The sequence below is a fragment of the Acomys minous genome (assembly GCF_964271855.1).
Source record: "Acomys minous genome assembly, chromosome: 5".
Classification (NCBI taxonomy): Eukaryota; Metazoa; Chordata; class Mammalia; order Rodentia; family Muridae; genus Acomys; species Acomys minous.
Window position 1 is genome coordinate 57,406,655 of NC_140494.1, and position 25,247 is coordinate 57,431,901.

Sequence of the window (25,247 nt, forward strand, 5' to 3'; positions counted from 1 at the left end):
CTTGAACTCTCAGAGATCCATCTGCCTCTTCCCCCACCCTACCCCCACCAAGTGCTGGGATCAAAGGTGTGCCCTACCGCTGCCCAGCTGAGAAATGTTTTAAGCATTTTCTGGCCAGGCCAGCCTGATCTACAAAGCCAGTTCAGGGTACACAGGGAAACCCTGTATCAAAAAAAACAAAAACAAAAAACACAAACAAATAAGCAAAAAAGAAAAAAGAAAAGAGTTTTCTGAACAGCCTCTTTCTAACTTTAAATTCCTAATCGGGGGATTATTATATAGCCCTAATAATTAGTAACTTAAGAAGTATTGCACTGGGAGCTGGAGAGATGGCTCAGAGGTTAAGAGCATCAGCTGCTCTTCCAAAGGTCCTGAGTTCAATTCCCAGCAACCACATGGTGGCTCACAGCCATCTATAATGGGATGTGGTCCCTTCTTCTGGCGTGCAGGTGTACATGCAGATAAAACACTATATACATAAATAAATAAATCTTTTTTAAAAGTAGTCATATTGTATTATTTATTTTTTGTTTGTTTTGATTTTTTTTTTGAGATAGGGTTTCTCAGTGTCACACTGGCTATCCTGGACTCTCTTTGTAGACCCGGCTGGCCTCAAACTCGCAGAGATCCTCCTGCCTCTGCCTTCCTAGTGCCGGGATTAAAGGCATGTGCCACCTCACCTGGCTATTGTATTATTTCAGCATACCTTTTTAAAAGGGTGACAGTCTCACTGGGTATACAAACCACACTTAACAGCAGGTCTCATGCCCAGCTGTAGATGGCCAATACAAAATAAATTCAATGGTATTTTTGGAGGGTTTCTTTTTCCCTTAAAGGTCTTTTAAAGCTTATCTATTATGGTTTCCAATTTTGTGTTTCTATAGGATTTCTGTGCATTCATATGTGTGTCTCTGTATCTATAAGTGTTTTCTGTGGTTTTTCTTTGGCTCTTTTTCTTTTCTGTTCATTTGTTTTGTCCTATTTACATTTGTTTTATTTTCTCTTTTCTTTCTTCCTTTCTTTTCTTTTTTTAGATGCCTGTTTGTTTTCTAATGGAGGGAGCAAAAAAGAGTGTGGATTTGTGTTTGGGGAGTTGGGAAGGATCTGGGAGAAGTTGCTGGAGGGAAAAACATTGTCAGAATATATTGTATAAAAAATATATTTTTTCAGGCAGGATATGGTGGCGCTCGCCTTTAATCCCAGCACTCAGGAGGCAGATGCAGGCAGATCTCTGTAAGTTTGAGGTCAGCCTGGTCTACAAAGCAAGTCCAGCACAGCCAGGGCTACATAGAGAAACGCTGTCTCGAAAAAAAACAAGAAATAAACAAACAAACAACAACAAACCAACCCCCCCAAATCTATTTTCAATAAAAGATAAGAGGCTGACAGTCACATAACATTAGCCATTTTATAGTGAATATTTCAAGTAACTTGGATTTTAATAAAAACCAAGTAGCTTGTTGTGAACACTTGTACTCAGTAAACATTAACATAGGAGATTAAGGCAGGAAAATCAGGAAGTCAAAGTCCCTTGGCTACATAGTGAGTTCTAGCCGGTCTGGACGACCTGAGTCAGTGTCCCCTCAAAACAACAAACCATCCAGCCAAATAAACCAATGCCACTTTCTGTCTCTGCTTGTTTTGGCATAATTCCCCATGCCATCCTATCCAATAAATCTATTTCCAGCGTCAACAGCTCCTTCGACAGCTTGCTTAGAGAGTGCTGAAGAGGTAGACCCTCCTAATTTCTCAGCATCTCCAAGCTACACAGACTCGTCCTGGCCCCTTGAATATGTCTCAGTATCTAGAATAAATCCTTTCATCCTCCTTAGAGGTGAGCTAAGAGCTCTTAGGTCGGGAGGGGTGAGGGGGAGGGTGGGCGCTCCCGTTTTCTTCCTCCTCTCCCCCTCCTTCCCCTCCCCACACCTCTTTTTCTTCAACGGGGTCTTGCTATATAGTCCTGGACGGCCTGGAAGGTACTATGTACCATGTAGCCTCAAATTTGCAAGCCACGCTCCGGCTTCAGCTTCCGGCTTGCTGCCCAGCTGGCCTTTAAGATTCTCTCCAACACTGTCCTCCGTGGTTTAGATTACTCCGGAGGATACAGTCAGAGCAATGATCTGTGGATGCTTCAGGAACGAGGAAACTGCGCCCTCTACAGGACTACTTAAAAACTGGCAGGCTAAGTCCGACTGACTGGACCAGGTTCTGTCCGTTGTCCACGCCCACTCTCACCGCTCTCCCCGTGTCCCACAGTACCTCCTCTCAATACATCAGCTCTGCCGCAGTCACATGAAACTTGGAGTACAAACTCAGCCTATGTCAGCGTCTGAGCACGCCCAGGAGTTACAGAACTTAAGAGGCTCCACCCCAAGTTGGTGGTAGTGCATGCCTACCTAGCACTAAGGAGACAAGAGGCAGGCGGATCTCCGTGAGTTCGAGGCCAGACTGGCCTACAAAGATAGTTCCAGGACGGCCAGGGCTAATACACAGAGAAACTCTGTCTCGAAAAAACAAAAACAAACAAACAAACAAACAAACAAACACAAAGTCTCCAACCCTGGGTTGCAAAAAAGGGTGTAGCAAAGGCTAGAGATGTCGTCAGGCGCACAAAGTCCTAAGTGTGCCTCCCAGCACCACATAAACCAGGCATGATGGTGCAAGCTTGGTCAGCTCGAGGTCCGAGGCATACTGGCATACGCTAGCCCTTGTCTGAAACACAAAGGTCGAAGAGATGGCTCAGAGGTTAGGAGCACTTACTGCACAATCTTGAGAACTGGAGAGCATGTCCTGGCACCCACATAAGGGGTCAGGGCATCGGAGACAGGAGAATCACTGGGCCTTGCTGGCTTGTAACTCACTTGAGAAAGCCTGGCCCTGGGTTCCAGGAGAGAGCCTCCTGCAAAAGGAACAGGCGGAAATTAATAGAAAAGGATACCAAGCCAGGCCTGGGGTGGCACACACCTTTAATGCCAGCACTGGCAGAATCTCTTGAGTTTGAGGCCAGCCTGATCTTCAACAGAGCGAGTTCCAACACAGCCAGGACTTTACAAAGAAATCCTGTCTGGAAAAAAACAGAAAGAGAGAGAGAGAGAACCAAAGCCTTCTGGCACATACAGGCACATAAATAAATACTTTTTGTTTGTTTGTTTGTTTTTGTAGACAGGGTTTCTCTGTGTAGCCTTGGCTGTCCTGGACCTGCTTTGTAGACTAGGCTGGCCTCGAACTCACAGTGATCCACCTGCCTCTGCCTCCCGAGTGCTGGGATTATAGGCGTGTGCCACCACGCCCGGCTTTCTTACTGACGTCTTAAATGATGAAGTTTCATGCAATCTAAGGATTGTCATCCCAATACATGAGAGCTGTAGAGCGCAAAATAAAAATAACCGGAGTAGCCAGGTGTAGTGGCGCACACGTTTAATCCCAGCACTCGGGAGGCAGAGGCAAGTGGATCGCTGTGAGTTCGAAGCTAGCCTGGTCCACAAAGTGAGTCCAGGATAGTCAAGGCTACACAGAGAAACCCTGTCTCAAACAAAAACAAAAACCAACCAAACAAACAAAGAAGAGCCCAGAGGTTGGGGACACCCTCAAACCCCATCATGTTAGAGTGTGGTGGGGCACCCTTTAATCCTAGCATTTGAGAGGCAGAGGCAGGCGGGTCACACTGAGAACTCGAGGCCAGCCTGGTTTACAAAGTGAGTCCAGGACAGCCAAGGCTACACAGAGAAACCCTGTCTTGAAAAAAACCAAAAAACCAAAACATAACAAAAAAGCAATTTTTAGCAGCTGAAAGTAAGTTTGTTTTATCCAAAGGCAGACGGAGAACACTGGGAATCACTGAGCTGCGACTGGACTGCCCCAAGTTTTTAACTCAGTAGCTTTTCTGCTAGAGGCCTGTTAATGATCAGCCAGTTCCTGGCTCCTTTCCTTCCTCCAGAACACTAGAGTCTCTTCACCATTCATCACCTGGCCCCAGGAACGCGTTCTCAGGGCAGCCAAGAAAAGCAGGCAATGTCCAACTCTGCAAACATGTCTCACAGGCCTTGGAAATCAAAACAGGGACGTTATGACCCAGCTGAGGGGGTTACCAGAAGGCAAGGGGGGGGGGTTGGGGGGTTGGGGGTGTGGGAGTGGCATTTTCCACTCCATGTGAGGAATCTGCTGAAGAGGAAATATCCCCAGAAGCAGTTTGAAACCACGTGATCGGAAGTAATCGGTTTGCTTGTTGAAAAGAAGGTTCTGCTTTCTCCGGCTTGCCTCATATCAGTAAAGAGGCACTGATCAATTTAGCCTACTTCAAAGAAAATGCATATTCCCCCATAACACTGTTAGGGTTCGAGCTATCTGCTGACGAAAGACTCCAAGGCAGTATGCAAAAGCAAAGAGTGTTTTTATTCTAGTAAGGTAGGGGTCGCCTCTCTCCTCTGGAGGGCGACCCGGAAATGAGCACGCAGGGTCTATTTATAGACAGTTGGAGGGATCTGTGACGACAGAATCGAGTCAGAGTGTACGAGGGGATTCAGGACTGGCTGTTTGTTTGGCTACTGGGGACTTTTGAGTCACTGAAGTTTTTTTGGCTTTTACTCAGGAGTTGGCCTTTAATTTGATTGGATGGGGCCAACTGTGTTCTTTACCAAGGCCATGAAGTAATAAAAACATGGTATCTAGTCAGTATTGTTCCATAAGCTGATTAGCTGCCCATGAGCTGTCCACTCCTGTGGTTTTTTTTCCCCCCAGGAATTGTTAGAACCTTGGCCTAGTTAAGCAGAGTGAAAACCTGAAGCCTGTCATGGAGTTGGTCTAGTCAAGCAACTGGGGTCTTTGGAGGGGGGGGTCTGGGGTCACTGAGGGAGGGTCCCTTCAACACAACCCCTAATACTCCGCCAACGGAACACCTCACAAAGGCCTAGAGGCCCAACTGAGAGAAAGCGCTGAGGACAAGGACTTGGCTCTGGAAGTTACAAAAGGGGTTGAGCAAGCCTTTGAATGTCATATAAGGAAACCTAGGAGAGTGGTCGCCCTGCTCAGGTCTGTAGACCTTCTCTGCAGCGCTCTCCTTTCCGCCGGCATCTGGAATCCCTCAGCCTTGGGGAGAGCTCACCGGTTCTAACACTCCCTCGCGCTGCAGCATTTTTTTTTTAACGGACTTATCACGGCTCTTCAGAACATCCCCCCTGCTACCGATAGCTGCAGCCTGCTTTATTTAAATCCGCAGCATGGCAAACCTGTCTCAAGCTGTCTTATCCCATTTTAAAGTTATTAGTCCCAGGTTGTACACGTTGTCTGCTCTCCTCTTTCGTGGCGAGGTGAGAGGAGGAAAGAGAGAAGGGTCAATCTCTACTGACCCCTCATCCAGCTGACTCCACAAAACTGTCTTCTGACCCCCCAAGGGCACAAGTGGGGGCACACACACACACACACACACACACACACACACACACACACACACACACATAGTAAAGTAAAAATTTAAGGAATTTATAATTTTGCATAGACAATAAATATGTTTAATTCTTGGTTTTTGTTTTGTTTTGTTTTTGTTTTTGAGACAGGGTTTCACTGTGTAGCCTTGGCTGTCCTGGACTCGCTTTGTAGACCAGGCTGGCCTCGAACTCCAACAGATCCTGCCTCTGCCTCCTGAGTACTGGGATTAAAGGTGTGCACTACCACTGCACAGCCTAGATTTTTTTTTTTAAACAACAAAATCGTTGATGTACAGTTGCTGAGTCAAAGGCTCTCAAAATACATGTGACTTTTTATTTTTTTTCACACCACCCAGTTAAGGTGCTGAGTGAAGCTGGATGTGGCAGTGCATCCCAGTGATGCCGGCACTCGGAGGGCTGAGGGGTGAAGATGGTGAGTGCGAGGCCGCAGCCGCTATAAAACAAGCTCCGGGCACGGAGCCCGACAGTGAAGAGGCTGCTCAGAGCCGCAACAGCGGTGACGAGAAGCCGGACTGAACCGGTTTTCTTCAACTGTATTTTGGTGCTGAAAATTCAGCCTTAAAAATTTTTTTTTGGATAATTCAGACATTAATATTTTCAATCTTTATATATTTTGTCTGTCTGATTCTATTGTCATTAAAATTTTGTGCACGTATTTGATTACTAGTAAGTTTAAAAATGTGGTTTCGGGGCTGGAGAGATGGCTCAGCGGTTAAGAGCACCACCTGCTCTTCCAAAGGTCCTGAGTTCAATTCCTAGCAACCACATGGTGGCTCATAACCATCTGTAATGTGATATGACGCCCTCTTCTGGCTTGCAGGAGTACATGCAGGCAGAGCACTGTATATATAATAATAAATAAATCTTTTTTAAAAATGTGGTTTCATATTCTTTTTTTTTTCTTTTTTCTTTTTCGAGACAGGGTTTCTCTGTGTAGCCTTGGCCATTCTGGACTCACTTTGTAGACTAGGCTGGCCTCGAACTCACAGCGATCCGCCTGCCTCTGCCTCCCGAGTGCTGGGATTAAAGGCGTGCGCCACCACGCCCAGCGTTGGTTTTGTATTCTTAGAAACCATTTATTCTCAGCACTTGAAAGGCAGAGGCAGGCAAATCTCTGTGAGTACAAGTCCAGCCTAGTCTACAGAGCAAGTCCAGGATAGTCAGGACTATAAGAGAAACCTTGTCAAAAAAAAAAGGTTTTTTGCCATCCCCACTTTTGAAATGAGGTCTCTGTTAATGTCTTATTTCTGGAACAAAGACGTGAGAAGACATGTAATGATATAAAGGGAGGAATTACCTGTTTTGAGTCATGTTTTCAGCACACGGTCCTTGGCACAACTGTGATGCTCGTAGCTGAAAAAGCAACAGAGTGGGGCAGCATAAGAAGCAGGCGTCTGTGAATGAAACTTTAAAGAAAAACAAACAAAAAACAGTGGTCACCAAAACTTCTCATCAAGAAGATGCACCTGCCCCCCAAACCTGTCAACTTGAGTTCAGTTCCCAGAATCCACAGAAGATGGAAGGAGCGAAGGGTCTCCACCTCCGACAGTGCATATGCGTGCTTATGCACATGCACCCACACATGCAAATAATGGGCTAAATTAAACAGTAGAGCTAGGGAGATGGTCCATGAAAGTCATAGCTGCTCTTCATCCAGCAGAGGATGAGTACCTGGAATTTAAAAAAAAAATTCAAGCTGGGGACCAAGGTGCACACCTTTAATCCCAGCACTCAGAGGCGGAGGCAGGTGGATCTCTGTGAGTTCAAGGCCAGCCTGGTCTACCCTGAGCCTAGGACAGACAGGGATCTGTTAAACAGAGAAATCCTGTCTCAAAAAACAAAAAAAAAACCAGCAATAAACCCCCAAAATTACACACACACACACACACACACACACACACACACACACACACACACGCACACACGCACATATATAAACAGAATATTTTCTTTTTTAGATTTTTTTACTTTGTGTGCACGAGTGCTTTGCTGGCATGTATGTCTATACACCACACACATATGCTTTACCTAAGGCAATGGTGAGCCTCCTTGTGGGTGCTGGGAATTGAATCCTGGCCCTCTGCAAGAACAAGGGCTCTTAACCAGTGAACCAACTATCCAGACTCATAAACCTGGTAAACCTTCTCCTTCTCTTCCTCCTCCTCCTTTTCCTTCCCCTTCTCGGCTTCTTCATCATTGTAGTTTGAAAAACTGAAAAGTCCCAGATTGTTCAATTTTACCAATAAAGACTTAGGAGCCAGATGCTAAGGTGAAAACTTGCTAGCTCAGAGAGGTTGATTAAAGTGAGATGTAGAAGATGTAACCGCCCATTTCATATGGATATGGAGACAGGGCGAAGACAGTCATAACAAATGAAAAAAAAAATCCCATTGGGATTTTGGGAGTTGGGAGTTGGTTATAAGGTTTTGTTTGTCTGTCTGTTTTCGTTTTGGGTTTGTGTGTGTGTTTTGTGTTGTTTTTTTTTTTTTAATTAAATTTTAAAAATGTTTTTTTGAGACAGAGTTTCTCTGTGTAGCCTTGGTTGTTCTGGACTCACTTTATAGACTACGCTGGCCTTATACACACAGTAATCCACCCGCCTCTGCCTCCCAAATGCTGGGATCAAAGGTGTGCATCAACATGCCTTCCTTGTTATAAGTTATTATTGGTCTTGTGCAGAGAGAAAACAAAGTTGGACTCAGGTATTTCTCTCTTTTATTTTTTTCTTTCTTTCTTTCTTTCTTTCTTTCTTTCTTTCTTTCTTTCTTAGGTATGAAGATAGGGGTTGAAAACAAAGAAGGGAGAATGTTGCTTTAATTGAAAATCTCAGATCATTCTATTTACCAATAAAGGCTCAGGAGCCAGATGCTGTGGTGAAAAACTTGCTAGCTCAGAGAAAACACCCAGCTGACCTTCCTACTTAGCTCACATCCTGATGGAAAAGGCCTAAAAGGCTCAGTAGCCCAGCTGACTGCCCAGGAAGAAAAGGTCAAAGAATCCAAGGCCAAAGGCTTGCTAGCTCAAAGCCCAAAAAGCCAAAGGCCAAGGAGCTGAGGTGCTCAAGAGCCAGAGCTAAAAGCTAAAGAGCTTTAATCTCAAGAACCCAAAGCTAAAGCATCGTCTACAATCTGTATTTTTAAAAACTTTTTGAAGGATTTATTGATTTATTTTACATATAAGTGCTCTATCTGTGTGTACACCTGCATGCCAGAAGAGGGCACCAGATCTCATTATAGATGGTTACGAGCCACCATGTGGTTGCTGGGAACTGAACTCAGGACCTCTGGAAGAGCACACAGTGTTCTTAATCACTGAGCCATCTCTTCAGCCTTCTACATACTGTCTTAAATACCCCTCAACTCAAAGTCCCTCCTGCTCTTTTTTTTTTTTTTTTTTTTTTTTTTTGGTTTTTCGAGACAGGGTCTCTCTGTGTAGCCTTGGCCATCCTGGACTCACTTTGTAGACCAGGCTGGCCTCGAACTCACAGCAATCCACCTACCTCTGCCTCCCGAGTGCTGGGATTAAAGGCGTGCGCCACCACGCCCGGCCCCTCCTGCTCTTTAATCACTGTAACCTGGTTTCTTGCTCTGCCTCTTGACTTAGGGTTAACTTTATTAAATCCTGTGTACAGATGATAGTTCTTAGATTAAAGGTATGTGTTAGGTCTCAACCATGCCAAACAAAAGACAGGTTTTTACAGTCCACAATCTCAGGGATTGCAAAGACCAACCTAACACCACTTTGTATCCAACCTCTATGTTCTGTATGTTCTGTGAGATCTTGTCCTCTAGGTGACCTCATTCTTTCTGTGTTCCGGGAATGACCTCAAACTACCATAAACTGCACCTTCCAGCAGTTTCCAGAAACTCACACCTGGGCAATTAGATATAATCAGGACCCAATGTTCCTCTGAGATAAAAAAAATTTCCTGTCGTGATTTAGTCTCCACCCAACATGTCTAAAGGTGACATTCCTGTGACCCACAACTCCCACTTACATTTTTTTCCCTTTATAAACCCATTACCCTTGAAGCTCTGTGCCACTCTCCTGTCCTACTGTGTCAGAAAGGCTTGTGGTCTGAGCTTGAGCCCGTAATAAAGGACCCTGTGTGTATTGCATTGGTATTGAGTCCTGGTGGTCTTTTGGGGTTCTTGCATTCTGGGCACAACAGGATCAGATTGGGATCAATACAGGTTTTTACAGTTTATAATCTCAGGGATCACATTGGGATCAAATATCCTGCAAGAGGGGATAGAAAATATATAGAGATGACAAAAAGTAGATTATTGAATCTACTCAACTTAAGGACTTAATCTTTACTCACCAATAAGGTCATTTTTAATTCATTGGTATAAAATTTTATATAATATCCAACAGTAAGTTTATTCTTGCTACATTGGTATAGATTCAAATTTAAGGTTATTCTTCACACACACACACTGTATATATGTATACATATATATGCATGTATATATATGTGTGTGTACGTATATATATACATATATATACATATATACACATATATATACTCTAGTATGAAGTATTGTACCCATACAACTCATTTATAATACAAGGTTTACATCCAATATTTTTAAACTGCTATTGTAGACTATTTAGGTTAATTCAGTAATATAAGTTAATAAATAGTCAATCAGATTCATGATCATGCCAAATACTAGTCTAATTTAGCACAAGAATATATATCCTAGGTTTAAGAGATAGATTTTATTCTATAAACAGATTATATAAAAATAAATAGATAAGGTTTTCAAAAGCCTTAGAGGCCTATAGAATATGGCATTTTAAAATATTTTTATTATTTTAAGGATTCTTTGACAATGAGACATGTCAATACCTGGCAAGACCCAGCCTACCTCAAAGAAGATGATGAGCATCAAATAACCTCCTTATGGAGATGGCTTCAAATGTGGCCAACCAGGCACTGGGCAAAAATACCCTAGTTTTCTGCCACAGACAGAATTGTGCCTGAAATGGGTAAGCTAGGATTCAGGCTGAGTTGACTGCAGAACTCTGCTAAGACAGAGTAAGCAAGTCCTTAATAATTCCTGCTTCACAAATATGTCTGTCAGATATACTGGGTCAGAAGCCTGAAGATGATGCTTCAATGCTTCAGTTTTTGGGTGACTATTCAGGCAGTAAACTAGCTCTGTTCATTTTTATTTTGGAAGCTGCTAAACTTTACTTCCTGTTCACTCAGGTAATTAGTTTTATTCCTTCTCAACTTTCTGATGAGGTTGAAGACCACATAGTTTAGTTTTACAATTAAACTTAGTTGTTTAGGAGTTAAAAAGATGCTTTTAGGTCTGGATAGATTGTTTTTAGGTTGATAGAGATGAGATATAATAAAATTGATTTAGGTACAAAATTTGGACTCTCATAGATAGGATAATATTTTCTCCTAAATCGCCAAATGCATATGAACTGGAGATTTCAAATGTAGATCTTCCTGATAGTTTTCATAAATGTTCCATAATTATTATTGTATATTAGTTTATTATTGAAAGAAAACGAGCCTTTTATTGGACTTAAAGGGGGAAATGTTGGCAAAATGTTCCTGTGGACTGTGTACAGTTTACCTTTGCTCATTCAAATGTTGATTTCTCCACCCGACTCTCTGAATCAATCCAGACACTGCATTGTGATGTATATTCTAAGTTCTCCAGTTTCAAGTTTGTGTAAATATGTCACCATTTGTTCTCTCCCATAAAAACCAGGTAGCCAATGCAGGGTGGTGTATGCCTTTAATCTCAGCACTTGGAAGGCAGAGGCAAGTGGATTGCTGTGAGTTCAAGTCCAGCCTGGTCTACAAAGTGACTCCAGGACAGCCAAGGCTACACAGAGAAACCCTGACTGGAAAAACCAGGAACCAAACCCCAAACCAACAAACAAACAAATAAAAAACCAAAACCAATTAGCCAATGCCGAGCAACAACAGAGAATAGGGTGGGACATCTTGGTCCTGTGAGGGGAAGAGAAAGAGGAGGAAGGAGAGGATGGAGCCAGGAGGAGAAGACCGGGAAGTACCAGCAGGAATCAGCCAGACCTAGGATGTGAGTAAAAAGTAAGTATAAAGTGGGAAATCAAAACGGGAGGAAACTATACTAGCATGGAGGTTTAGGATGGAGTAATTATTGTGCAGCATTGTGCGAATAAAATAGATTCTAGTCTTTCTGTGGTTATTTGGGTATAAAGCTGGTTGAGGAGTAACCGCTGATGTCACTAAAATAATAATTCGATATTAAATATTAATAATCATTCAACAGAAGCTGTGATTGGTGCTTTCTGTGTACTCTGGTTTTAGCTAAAGAACATTCATCAGCGTTCATCCTTGGAGCAGAGCTGAAGGCTGGGAGCCCATTCCTCTGAGCCAGACAAAAGGAAGGCTTTGCATTTCCATGAGTCTGAGACGTCTGGGTTCTTGGTGTGGCTTTGTTGGGATAAGTGTGGCCTTGTTTGAGGAAGTATATCACCCGGGGGTGGGCTCTGAGGTGTCAAGCGCTCACGCCAGGCCCAGTGTGTCTTTCCTCCTGCTGCCTGACAATCCAGAGAGAGAGCTCTCTACGCTTTCTCGGGCACCATGTCTGCCTACCCGTCACCATGCTTCTCCATGTGACGCACACTGGACTAAACCTTTGAACTGTAAGCCATCCAATTAAATGTTTTTCTTTCTTAAGAGTTGCCATGGTTGTCCTGTCTCTTCACAGCAATAAAAATCCTGAGACAATGGTCTTACCAGTCCTGGACCCTGCACACTGCAATATCAACCCACTAGGCAAATTGTGGCTTCCTAAAATAGTGGATGCTGTGGGTAACTAACCACTTTCTGATTAGATTGGAGGCTGCTCTACAGGAGGGAATTTCTTTTTCTTTTTTTTTGTGTTGTTGTCTTTTTTTTTTTTTTTTTTTTGAGACAGGGTCTCTCTGTGTAGCTTTGGATGTCCTGGACTCGTTTTGTAGACCAGGCTGGCCTCGAACTCACAGCAATCCGCCTGCCTCTGCCTCCCGAGTGCTGGGATTAAAGCTTTCTTTCTTTCTTTTTTCCTTTCTTTCCTTTTTTTTTTTTTTTTGTATTTTGAGACAGGGTTTCTCTATATTATCTTGGCTGTCCTGGACTTGCTTTGTAGACCAGGCTGGCCTCAAACTCACAGTGATCCGCCTGCCTCTGCCTTTCCAGTGCTTGGTTTAAAAGTCTACACAGAGAAACCCTGTCTTGAAAAACCAAAACCCAAACCACATTCATGCCACTATTTCACCATGGCTGGTAGGCTGGTACTGTGACACGAAGGGTTTTGTGCTGGGTGATGTCAGTAGTGGCTTTCCTCACTCAGAAGCAGACTGAAAGCTAGCCAGCAGGGCAGAAATTTTAGACCAGTTCTAGCTTATTTACTGTTTTGCAACCAGATTATGTTGTGTTTTCAGCGATAGGGCCGTACCACTTAGTTTTGAAGATCAAGAGTGGAGAATGTAGCCACCATTGTCTTGTTCCTGATTCTAGTTCAAATGCTTTTTTTAAAAAAAAAGATTTATTTATTATTATGTATACAGTGCTCTGCTTGCATGTACTCCTGCAAGCCAGAAGAGGGCGCCATATCACATTACAGATGGTTATGCGCCACCATGTGGTTGCTGGGAATTGAACTCAGGGCCTTTAAGAGCAGGTGGCACTCTTAACCGCGGAGCCATCTCTCCAGCCAAAATGCTTTTTTGATTCAAAATGTTGCTAGCAGTATGTGTTGGTAAGCATCTGGCGGGTGGCCTGGTTCTATGTCCCACAGGCACTGCTTGCTTTCAGCCAAGGACAGACCCTGAGGTCAAAGATTTGGTTTCTTTCTCAGGAACGGCCAGAGTGCTTTACGAGGGTTCCGCGCTACGCAAGGTTCTCTGCCTCACTGGGGGAGGTGGAAAGGATTTTCCACTGGGTGTTACAGTTTAGCTCTTTTAGGATGAAATTGCTCGTATCAGAGACTCTTAATATTACCAAAAGTGTTATAGCCGTTTGTCAAGCTGCTCTGCTAAGCATGGCAGAGGAAGCAGGTGGATATTAGGAAGTCCAGTGAGACAAAGGCCTGGTGGAGCTTCACTTAGCAGTAGAGCTAGCCACGATGGAGCAGGTTTCTGCAGTTGCCAAGGCAAGCTCTGCCATTGCTGCCTTGCCTGGCAGTCAAGGCACCGGTGTCCAGCAGTGATTCCTTCCCAGAATAAATGGGAGTCCGAGTCCGTCATGGCTCCAGCACCAGAGCAAGCCAGGCTACTTTTATTTCTACCCCTTGGGCAGTGGGGAGGCATTTGTGGGAGAATGTCAGGATACTTAATTTGCATGCAGTGTACAGAACCTCATTTGCATGCAGTGACACTATCACAAGAAGGTAAACACAGCACTTAATTATCCCATGGGTGGGGGGAAGAACGCCTAGGTAGGATTAAAGGTCATTTGCTGGAGACCAGCATCTTCTTAGCACAGGGTGGGGGTACTTCCAGGAATCTCCAAGTCCTTTTGAGGAACAGCTTTTATCAGGAAAGGCTCAGGCCAGCAATCTTCCCTGAGGGATATGTGACCCTCCTTAGGGGGTCCCCAGATCAGGGGAAGAGAGAGCATGGCTGAAAAAGAGAGTCCTTCATAATAGAATGGGCTCAGTTGCCTATTTGGATACATCAGACTTTGACCTCTCCAGCATCGCCCCACAGGAAGGTAATACTTGTCTTTATTAGCTTTGGGTATCTAGAAGATACTAGTGTGAGAAAGTGATAGGTAGTGTTCCTCCCTTTTCTGTTTTATGCAAACACCTGAAAAATATTTGTGGTGATGTAGGATGAAGATATCTCATAATTATGAGACTGGAACTTTTGTTGGACCCAAAGTTTTGAGGTAAAACATTTTCCTTCCTAAAAAAAAAATTAAATTGTATGGATATTCAAAAACTTATAATGAGGGGCTGGAGAGATGACTCATAGGTTAAGAGCACTGACTGCTCTTCCAGAGGTCCTGAGTTCAATTCCCAGCAACCACATGGTGGCTCACAACCATCTATAATGAGATCTGGTGACCTCTTCTGGCATGGATAGAGCACTATACACATAATAAAAAATAAGTAAATCTTTTAAAAAATTTTCAGAGAAAATTTATGCAGCTGGGCACAGTGGTGCACGTCTGTGATCCCAGTACTTGGGAGGCACAAGCAGGGGGATCTTTGTGAATTGTAGGGCCTATGCTAAGAGTTCAGGAAAGCCATGGCTAAGCGGAGAACACCCCCCTCCCCCGCCACTGCCAAAGTCCTAAGTCATAGTCTGGGGGAGGGTTCCAACCTTACAAAAATGAACCAATATGGTGGTAAAATCTAAAACCTTTTAGAATTATGTGATCAGCAAACACACACTTGTCAGGAGTGATATATATATAACACAAGGTTTTACTAAAGCGTTAAGTAGTATCAAGCAAACATTTCCACACCAAGCCTCTTATATAATACAATTAAGTCATTATATGAATTTTAAATTTTTATTTCTGTATCTCACTGTAGTGCTGTGACAACAAAACAACATCTGTGTACCAGAGCATACATATATCAACAGTAAGATGTAACTTCAGTTTACACCACTGCTAGGGGTATTAGCATTTTGTATGAGACATAAGCATGTAAGATGGCCATACCAAATAATTTTCTGTTTATTTCCTTAGGTAATCTTATTTTTTAAATCAGTAACACTTTATCAATCTCACTGTTAATAGACCTATAAATGACCTGGATGATATGATGTGTGGGGACCATTCAACTGTTTTATACTGTAAGGGGCTAGTGTAACTGCACACACACCAATAAGGAGCTGTTACCATAATTAAGGGCTAGTTATTGTTAGTTACTGTTAGTTGCACAATAATGACGTTCCTTTGAAAACAACAGCCCACTTATATGTGAAAAATGCCCTTTCACCTTGTACAGAAGAAAAAGTATTCAGAAAGTTATTTTTGGCCTTGCTATGTCAAAAAGTCAACTGTACAAAGATCTACGTTAAACCTAAATTATAATTTTAAATGTCTATTAGAAACAAAAACATCATGCATATTATCAATTATGCAGAGGCTTTAAAACTGTTTCAAGACCATATAATATATATTAGCTTTTATACTGCTAATGCACAACTAACAGCAAACTTGATTAGATTAACGAATTTGTCTTAATTACACCTTTATATATCACACTAGAGAGACAAATGCCACAAGATCTGCAGAAAAACCCAGTTCTGAGCACTCAAATGGCAGGGTAGATTTTTGTATTATAATCCTTCACATACAGAGTAACAAAAGGAAAAAATCCTGCAGTTTCACGTTACAAAAAAACGTACTGCCTTAAAATATTAAGGGGTAAAGGATACTATCTATAACACAAAGTAACTTACAACTAGTGTCAAAGCAAATAAAACTTCTAAATAAAAGTATCAAAAATACATGGAGCAACTGAAGCACAATTCCTGCATTAAATACAGTAAAGATTTAATAACACAATGCACTAGTTAATAAAAGACACAAAAATACAGGGATCAAGGTTAACAAGTAAATAAAATCAAAATAATGGGAGGAAAAAGAAACCACTGTATTTCCCCTAGTCACTTTTTTTTTTTTTGGTGTCTTTCCATCCATATAATACCTAACACTGTACATTAAATTTTTAATATCATAGAAAAACTTGGTTCTTCCACGAAACTCTTTATATTCTTGATAAACTTTTAAGCAGACATTATTATGAATGGAAAACAGCCAATAAACTGGCACCTATTTTAACACTGAAGATTTACAGAAACTTTTAAAAGTTATCATAATCCTTTTTGTCTTTTTTCCCCTCGGCTTCAAACCCATCCACTCCATCACTATCCCTTCTTCGTTTTCTGTTGTTGTGGATGTTAAAACGTTGATTCATTTGTGGTAATGGATCCATTCCTAGAACTTTGTGTATCTGACGGAATGCGAGGAGCCTCAATGCAAACTGCAAATAGAGTTAGAATATAGAATTAATTTAAAAGTCAAAACATTCTAAACTTTGTACTTTGTAATCTATTCATTCATCTTTTTGTGTGCACGTGTACTCCACAGTCAGAATACAAATTGGGGTCATTCTCTCCTACCATCTGCGTGGGGACCAACGCTCAGGCCATCGGCTGCGCAGCAAGCACTTGTACCTATAGAGCTATCTCACTGGTACAAAAGCACATTAGTTCTTTTTTTTTTCCAAGAATTTTTTAAATTATGTATACAATGTTCTGTCAGCATGTGTGCCTGCACGTCAGAAGAGGGCACCAGGTCTCATTAAGAGATCTATAATCATGAGCTACCATGCGGTTGCTGGGAATTGAACTCAGGACCTCTGGAAGAGCAGATAGTGTTCTTAACCTCTGAGCCATCTCTCCAGTCCAGCACATTAATTTTTGTTAAGTTTACTTCCCCATATAACAATATGAGAAAAATAATTTAATAAACACCTTCAACGGGTTGTTTCACCATCATGAATTAATCAGAAAGAATAGAAAATTTATTTATTTGAGACAGGGTCTCTCTGTGTAGCCTTGGCTGTCCTGGACTCACTTTGTAGACCAGGTTGGCCTCGAACTCACAGTGATCCGCCTACCTCTGCCTCCCGAGTGCTGAGACTAAAGGCGTGTGCCACCACGCCCAGCTACTTATGTTTTTTTGAGACAGAGCTTCTCTATGTCCTAGAGAATTCCTAGAATTCAGAGATCCACGGCTTGTCTCAAGTGTTGGGATTAAAGCTGTGCCCACCATGCCTGGTTTCTTGAAGTCTTTTGATATCTATCTATCTATCTATCTATCTATCTATCTATCTATCTATCTATCTATCTATCTATGTTATTAATATACATACAGATCTAATTTTTTCCTATAGATCAGTTAGCTTTCTCAAAACCACATTGTTCATGACTTATCCTTTATTAAATATCAAGTCCCTTATATATTTAATAGTCCAGTTTTAAGGTCTTTGATCCAAAGGTTTATCTGCGTCATAATTACACTGTTTAAATATCTGCTGTTTCGATAGCTGGTAGTTACTTTTCTTGGCACTACTCTATCCAAATAAAATAGATCCAAATCTATTCCAAATAAAAAATAAACTCCAAAAAGAGAGAAAAAGAGAAAAGAAAGAGAGGAGGGAGGGGAAGTGAGGGAAGGAGGGAGAGATTGAGAGGTCACTGTGTAGACCCAGGCTGGCCTTGAACTTTTTTTTTTTTAGGGGGGGGTGGGGTGGGGGGGCAGGGGCGGATTATGTTTCCTATAGATACAGAGACAGGGTTTCTTTGTGTAGCCCTAGCTGTCCTAGAACTCCTAAAGACCAGGCTGGCCTTGAACTCAGAGATCCAATCTGCCTCTGTCTCCCAAGACCTGAGATTAAAGGCATGTGTCACCACCACCCTGCAAAAATCTTTTTAATAACTTCTTTAAAGGCTTACTTTTGAAATAGGTATCACAATGAATATTATAGTTATTGCATGTAAAGACACAATTAATTATAAAACCCCTCAAAGTTAAGAACAAGAATTCAATTACCTGTGCACTGGATGTAATGTCTTCACGCTGTTGGTCAGTCATTGTTGCCAAAGTATCAAAGGGATCCTTTTCACAGGGATCCAGAAGTCCAGGGCTGCCTACAATAATCATTATAAAGAGATAAAAGCATTAATAGCATTATCTATTTGAGAAAGTAAGCCTCTTATTCAATAAAGAAATACACTTAACTTTACTTAATAAAAATACACAACTCACCTTTGAGAATAATTCCTGAAGAGATGCACTCAAACACTCTCCTCAGAGCATCTCCAGGGCTCTGAGGACTAGAAGCACTACTAATTGCTTTTTCTACCAGTAACTCCATAGCCTGAGATTAAAAACATGAAATATGTTCAGCAGCTTAAAGAACATTCTCAGCCTGAGATTAAAAACATGAAATATGTTCAGCAGCTTAAAGAACATTCTCAAACACCATTAGAATGATAGATACACTCTCAAGGATTGATAAAGATTTCAAAGATCGGACTAGAGAGATGGCTCAGAGGTTAAGAACACTGGCTTTTCTTCCAAAGCTCCTGAGTTTAATTCTCAGCAACTGCACGGTGGCTCATAAGCATCAATAATGAGATCTGGTGCCCTCTTTTGGCCTGCTGGCTCACATGCAGGCAGAGTATAGTATACACAACAAATAAATAGATAAATAACAGAAAAATATTTAAAAAGTTATGGGAGTTATAGTAAGACAAGGTAATAATGAGCCAGTAAGCCAGCTCAGTGGGTAAACAGCACTTGCTCATGAGCGTAATGGCACTTCCATGGCAGAGAACTGACCTCTCCAAGTGGCCCTTAGACAGACAACACCCTGATGAAACGTTCAAAGTAGAAAGAACTAACTTCTCCAAGTTGTCCCAACACACACCCACACCCACAAGTATTCTTTATAATATTAAAATATACAAATTAAATAAAAGCATTTGTTTGTTTGTTTTTCTGAGACAGGGTTTCTTTCTAGCCTTGGCTGTCTGGGACTCACTTTGTAGATCAGGCTAGCCTTGAACTCACAGTGATCCACCTGCCTCTGCCTCTGCTGGGATTAAATGCGTGCTCCACCACTGCCCGGCTAAAAGCATGAGGTTTTATGCCTTTTACATCATCTCTTTCGAGGCTGAGGTTCAGAGTCCAGCCTGGGTAACATAATAAAAACCAAAAAACCTGGCTGGCCTCCAGGCAGCGGTAGGGGATCTCTGTGAGTTCGAGGCCTGCTTATTCTACATAGTGAGCTTCAAGACAAACAGAACTACAGAGAGACTATCTCAAAAGAAGCAAATGAGTACACTCCAGGCAGTAGGATAAGAAGTTCAAGGCAATTATGAACAACACAATGAAGTCTCAAAAAACCAGAAACTTAAGGGAACACAAACTTTACATTTTAAGATTTGTGCTTAAAGAATAAAACATTGAGCACATACCTGTAATCCCACCACTTGGGAGGCAGAGGAAGGTGGATCATTGTGAGTTCGAGGCCAGCCTGGTCTACAAAGCAAGGCTACAAAGAGAAGCCGGGTCTCCAAAACAAAAAACAAAACAAAACAAACAAACAAAAAACACCCCCCACACCCCCAGCCAAACCAAATCAAACCATCAAGGCTAATACCTATAGACTGCTTGATTCTAGGAGTTCAGACAGGCTGTCCTTGAACTCACATAGATCCGTCTGCCTCTGTCCTCCAAGTGCTGGGATTAAAGGCATGCGCCACCATGCCCAGCAGTATTTATAATTTTTATGATTCATTCTTTCAAAGTTATAATTCAGAAGATTTTGGTAGGCTTACATGTTGTTCAGTCGTTACCACAGCAAACTCCCAGAATTAGAAAGAAATCACTGCTTATCTATGAGTAGACACCTCTCCCTCTTTACCCGTTCCTGCAATCCACAGACAGGCCTGCTCCTGCCGTCTCATACACATTGAACAGTACTAAGAAGGCTATCTTCCATCTAGTACAAAGCTTTGCATTTATCCAGTGTGTGTTTTGTTTTGTTTTGAGACAGGGTTTCTCTGTATCCTTGGCTGTCCTGGGCTGTGTAGATGAGGCTGGCCTTGAACTCGTCTGCTTCTGCCTCCCGGAGGTTGGGATTACAGGCATGTGCCACCAACCCAGCTTCCAGTAATTTTCAGAAATTACTTTTTATTTAATTTTACTTGAGTGTGTGTTGAGTGTCTGCCACATGTATGGAGGTGCCCAAGATGAAAGAGGGTGTCAGAACCCCTTGGAGCTAGAGTAACAGACAATTATGAACTGCTAGATGTGTGTGCTGGGAACTGAATTCAGGTCCTTTGGAAGGGCAGTTAATGCTTTTAACTGTTAAGCCATCTCTCCAGTGCCTGCTGTAGCTTTTATTTAAAATTTAAGTAGGAACTACAGGGCCTATCAAATGGCTCAGCAAGCCATGGGATTGCTGTCCAGCCTGACAACATGAGTTTGATCCCTGAGACTTTGGGCGCAAGGAGAGAAGACTCCTGCAAATTGATCTCTGATTGATAGGGGCACACATACACTGCTCAAAACACATGAGCAAAATACATGAATGCAGTAAGTAGAAGCTGCAAAAGCAATCCAAAGAAACCAAGTAACATGCAATTACAATGAAACCCTAAAATGATCCAGAAGCTGAAAAACTTACGTTCAACTATTCAATAAAAAAAAGTCAGAGATACTGGCGGGGCTAAGAAATGGCGCAGTGGCTAAGAGCATTTGTTGCTTTTGCAGAAGACCCAGGTTTCATTCCTAGTACCCACATGGTGGCATGCAACTATCTAACTTAAATTCAAGGACTCTGATATCTATTTTGGTCTTCGCAGTCACAGTTACCAGGCATACACATGACGTATATACACACATGTAGATCCAGAGGTAAACAGTGTCTGGTCAATCTCAAGGTGACAGTACACACAGAGCCAAAATCTCAAGATTTCTTGTTCTTCTAAAACACAATAATAATGCTTTTTTAAATTACTAAATTATTATTAAAAAGTAGCGATGCACGGCTGGAGAGATGGCTCAGTGGTTCAGAATGCCGCCTGCTCTTCCAAAGGTCCTGAGTTCAATTCCCAGCAACCACATGGTGGCTCACAACCATCTATATAATGTGATCTGAAGTCCTCTTCTGGCCTACAGGTATACATGCAGGCAGCTGTATACATAATAAAAAATAACAGTGATTAGGCGCAAGCAGGCCTTCCCTGCACTCTCTACGTGGAACTTGAGGGTGTGCTTGGCAAGCGAGAGAACAAAACCTTCAATATTTCACTAATAACAAATCAGTTGGGGAAAGTGGACTGTGTTGCAGAACATTTTCCTAAAAGTTAGATCTCTTCTGACCATCTTTATCTTCCCAGAGGACAGGAGCAGAGAATTTCTAATTCTGGAGCTTTGGTGAAAACCAGCCTTCACAGTACTTTACCCACATCTAATAACTTAATAATAAACACACTTTTAAAGTGTAGGTTAGCAATAACCTTTCGAAGCTGGGTGCAGTGGTGGTAATCCCAGCACTCAGGGAGGCAGAGACAGGCAGGTCGCTCTGAGTTCAAGGCCAGCATGGTCTACAAAGCGAAATCTAGCAAGGCTACACAGAGAAATCCCGTCTTGAGAAAAAAAAAAAAGCCTTTCAAATTATATTCCTTTCTACAACCAGTCCATAAAGCATAACTCATAGGGGGAGAAAAGAAGAGACACTTAAAAAAGGTTCTTTAACACTTGACTAAAAATAATGTGGGTCACATAAACTGGGGAACTAAGGCCTGATGCTAGCCTATCATTTCCAACAACATGGATTAAAAACTAACAGTTTTCATATTTGTGAAAATAAGTCATGCATAAATATGTTCCCACAAACAGAACATTGGCAGAGCCTGAGAAGTATGTGGAGGAGGTGATGGTGGCGAGACAGCTAATGACCACACAGTAGGAACGGAGAAGCAGAACACCGTACGTTCTGTGGCACAACAGGATGACAATGCTTAACAACAAGTAGTCATAACTTCTTTTTAGGGGCGTGTATGTGTTAGGAAATGGGGACCAAACCCAGAATCTTGGATATCCTTGGCAACTACACTTCTAGCTCTTTTGTTTCAAGGTAGCTCTTAGAAGACTCTGAATGTTCCTAGCATTAAAAAAACAAAAAACAAAAAACAAAAAAACTGGGGCCTGAGAGATGGCTCAGTGGTTCAGGGCACTGTCTGCTCTTCCAGAGGTCCTGAGTTCAATTCCCAGCTCCACATGGTGGCTCACAACCATCTATAATGTGATCTGATGTCCCCTTCTGCTCTGCAGGTATGTATACAGGCAGAGCACTGTATACATAATAGTAACTTAAAAAAAAAAGCTAATAAATGTCTTAAGTGATAAATGTTAGTGATTTGACCAAATCATGAATGTACCAAAACGGTCCACTATAATTGTGTCAACTAAATAGATCAAAAATAGATGGGAATAAATTTGTATGACATCTTATACTTAGTGAAGAATAATATGAAAGTCTATCTTGTATTGCCATTGCATGGCAATTACTCATCAAAATAGCTTGTTAATAACAAATGCACCCCTCTGGTACAGATGCTGATACGGAAGCTGTGCATGTGCAAGGGCAAAAGACGCATGAGAACTCTTTTCAATCAAGAGTTCCATGAACAAAGCTCTTGTTAAAAGTAAAAACTAATAAAACATCGAAAACAAAAAACAAAATGGAACAAAACAAAACAAAGCCGGGCGTGGTGGCGCCCGACTTTAGTCCCAGCACTCGGGAGGCAGAGGCAGGTGGATCACTATGAGTTTGAGGCCAGCCTGGTCTACAAAGTGAGTCCAGGACAGCCAAGGCTACACAGAGAGATCCTGTCTCAAAAAACAAAACAAAACAAAAACAAACAAACAAACAAAAAATGAGCCAGGCATGGTGGCGTACACCTTTAATCCCAGCACTGGAAGGCAGTGAATTCATAGCCAGCCTGGTCTACAAAGTGAGTCCAGTACAGCTAGGGCTACGCAGAGAAGCCCTGTCTTGAAAGACCGTCGCTGGGCTCTGGTCTTGCTTTGTTCCAGGATTTTCTCATTATGCCCCTTTCCCAACTCTATGGAAAAGTACTGCATATTCTGTGCCACTGTACACTGGAAGTATGTAACTTGCATTTTGCTTTTATGATAATTACAGCAGAGACTGTGATGAGTCTCTTAAGATGATTTAAAAATTTTTAAACTGTGAAAAAATCTGGGGACTTTTGAAGTTAGACTAAATTAATTTTGCACTATGTTGTAGCCACATGTATATGGGGGCAGGGATAAAAGGTGGTTTGAATGAGAATGATCTACACAGGCTCAAATACAAATATTTGGTCCTCAGTTGGTATAATGTTTTGGGAAGGATTAGGTGTGGCCTTATTGGAAAAGGCATGTCGCTAGGGGTGGGCTTTGAGGTTTTAGAAGTGCACACTATTCCTAGTTAAGATCTCTCTGTTGGTTATGCTTCAGTATGTAAGTTCTCAGCTACTTACTGTTCTAGTACAATGCCTGCCTGCTGCCATTGTCCCTGACAATAACGGTCTTGGACTAACCTGAAGGTATATACCTAAGCTCTCAATAAACTCTTTTTTGGGGGGGGGGGGGTGGGCGGTTTCGAGACAGGGTTTCTTTGTATAGCCTTGGCTGTCCTGGACTCGCTTTATAGACCAGGCTGGCCTCGAACTCACAGCGATCCGCCTGCCACTGCCTCCCAAGTGCTGGGATTAAAGGCGTGCACCACCATGCCCAGCTTTTTTTTTTTTAAAGGTTTATTTATTTATTATGTATACAATGCACACTAGATCACATTATAGATGGTTATGAGCCACCATGTGGTTGCTGGGAATTGAACTCATGACCTTTGGAAGAGCAGTCAGTGCTCTTAACTGCTGAGCCATCTCTCCAGCCCCCCTGGCTTTTTTTTTTTTTTAAACTCTTTCTTATATAAGTTGCCTTGGCCATGGTGTCTCTATCACAGAAATAGAAAAATAACTAAGAGAAGAACTAATGAACAGCAAAGAATAGGACAAAGCTGAAAACCAAATTAACTTTTCAAACTCTGTACAAATAGAAAAGTGGCAAGAGATTTTTTGAAAACATTAACAGAAAAGACAGTAGTTATGTCACACAAAGTTAATCTGGATAATTGTCTCTAAACAGAAATCATATTAATCAGACACAACAGAAAACTTTCCCTTCTTTGGGTTTAAAAAAAAAAAAAAAAAGAGGGCCAGGCACGGTGGCACATGCCTTTAATGTCAGTACTCAGGAGGCAGATATGAGTTCGAGGCCAGCCTGGTCTACAAAGTGAGTCTAGGACAGCCAAGGCTACACAGAGAAACCTTGTCTGGAAAAACTAAAAATAAAAAATATGCAGGACAAAAAGTATCTCAGAAAATACATAGTGGCTTTTTTGACATAGGGTCTTATAAACAATGTAACTCATAATTCCCTGCCGTAAGCTTCCCTAGTGCTGCGGTCACAGATGTGTACAAGAGTCCCTGGATGCTACTCATAATTTAAGGATTATTTAGTTGTACCAGTAAACACATATATCCTCTCCTCTCCAATAAAATATGAAGCATTACAGCCCTTTAGCTTATTTCTTCCTCCTACTCCTCTTAGAAATAATTACTAACTCAGGAGGCAGAGGCAGGCAGACTGCTGTGAGTTTGAGGCCAGCCTGGTCTACAAAGGGAGTCTGGGACAGCCAAGGCTACACAGAGAAATCTTGTCTCAAAAAAACCAAAAGATTCAATGGGCAGGGGGAAACCCTCAAACAAAAAACACCTGACCTTTGCCAGTCATTAAGTCTAAGGGTTTTTTCTGTTTTTGTTTTAAAATCTATTTTATTTATTATATATACAGTGCTCTGCTGAATGTGTGCCTGCAGGCCAGAAGAGGGCACCAGATCTCATTATAGATGGCTGTGAGCCACCATGTGGTTGCTGGGAATTGAACTCAGGACCTTTGGAAAAGCAGACAGTGCTCTTAACCTCTGAGCCATCTCTCCACCCCCCGCCCCCCAGCTTCTCCACCCCCCTTAAAGCATGGAATCCTTAAATATAAAACAAACAAGAACAAAACAATAAGACAATATACAAATACAAGATAACCATGGCTAGCTAACTTTTAATAACCTAACTTTGAAATCAAAAGGTTCAATTTTATTTCTGAACAAATCTCTATCTGAAACTTTAAACAAAGTTTAA

General features: G+C 42.0%; 1 protein-coding gene across 3 annotated transcripts in view; it reads right to left on the reverse strand.

Moving 5' to 3' along the window:
• Nucleotides 1-14,942: 14,942 nt before the first annotated feature.
• The window catches only part of ZFR (zinc finger RNA binding protein), a 65,800-nt gene continuing 55,495 nt past the window's right edge, over nucleotides 14,943-25,247 (reverse strand). For all 3 annotated transcript variants that reach the window (XM_084782590.1, XM_084782591.1, XM_084782589.1), the window contains 3 exons: nucleotides 18,235-18,346; nucleotides 18,019-18,116; nucleotides 14,943-16,444 (listed from right to left, as the gene is read on the reverse strand). In XM_084782590.1, coding sequence (XP_084638716.1) covers nucleotides 16,265-16,444; nucleotides 18,019-18,116; nucleotides 18,235-18,346 — 390 coding nt within the window. In that variant the 3' untranslated portion in view covers nucleotides 14,943-16,264. The remainder of the gene's footprint in view (nucleotides 16,445-18,018; nucleotides 18,117-18,234; nucleotides 18,347-25,247) is intronic.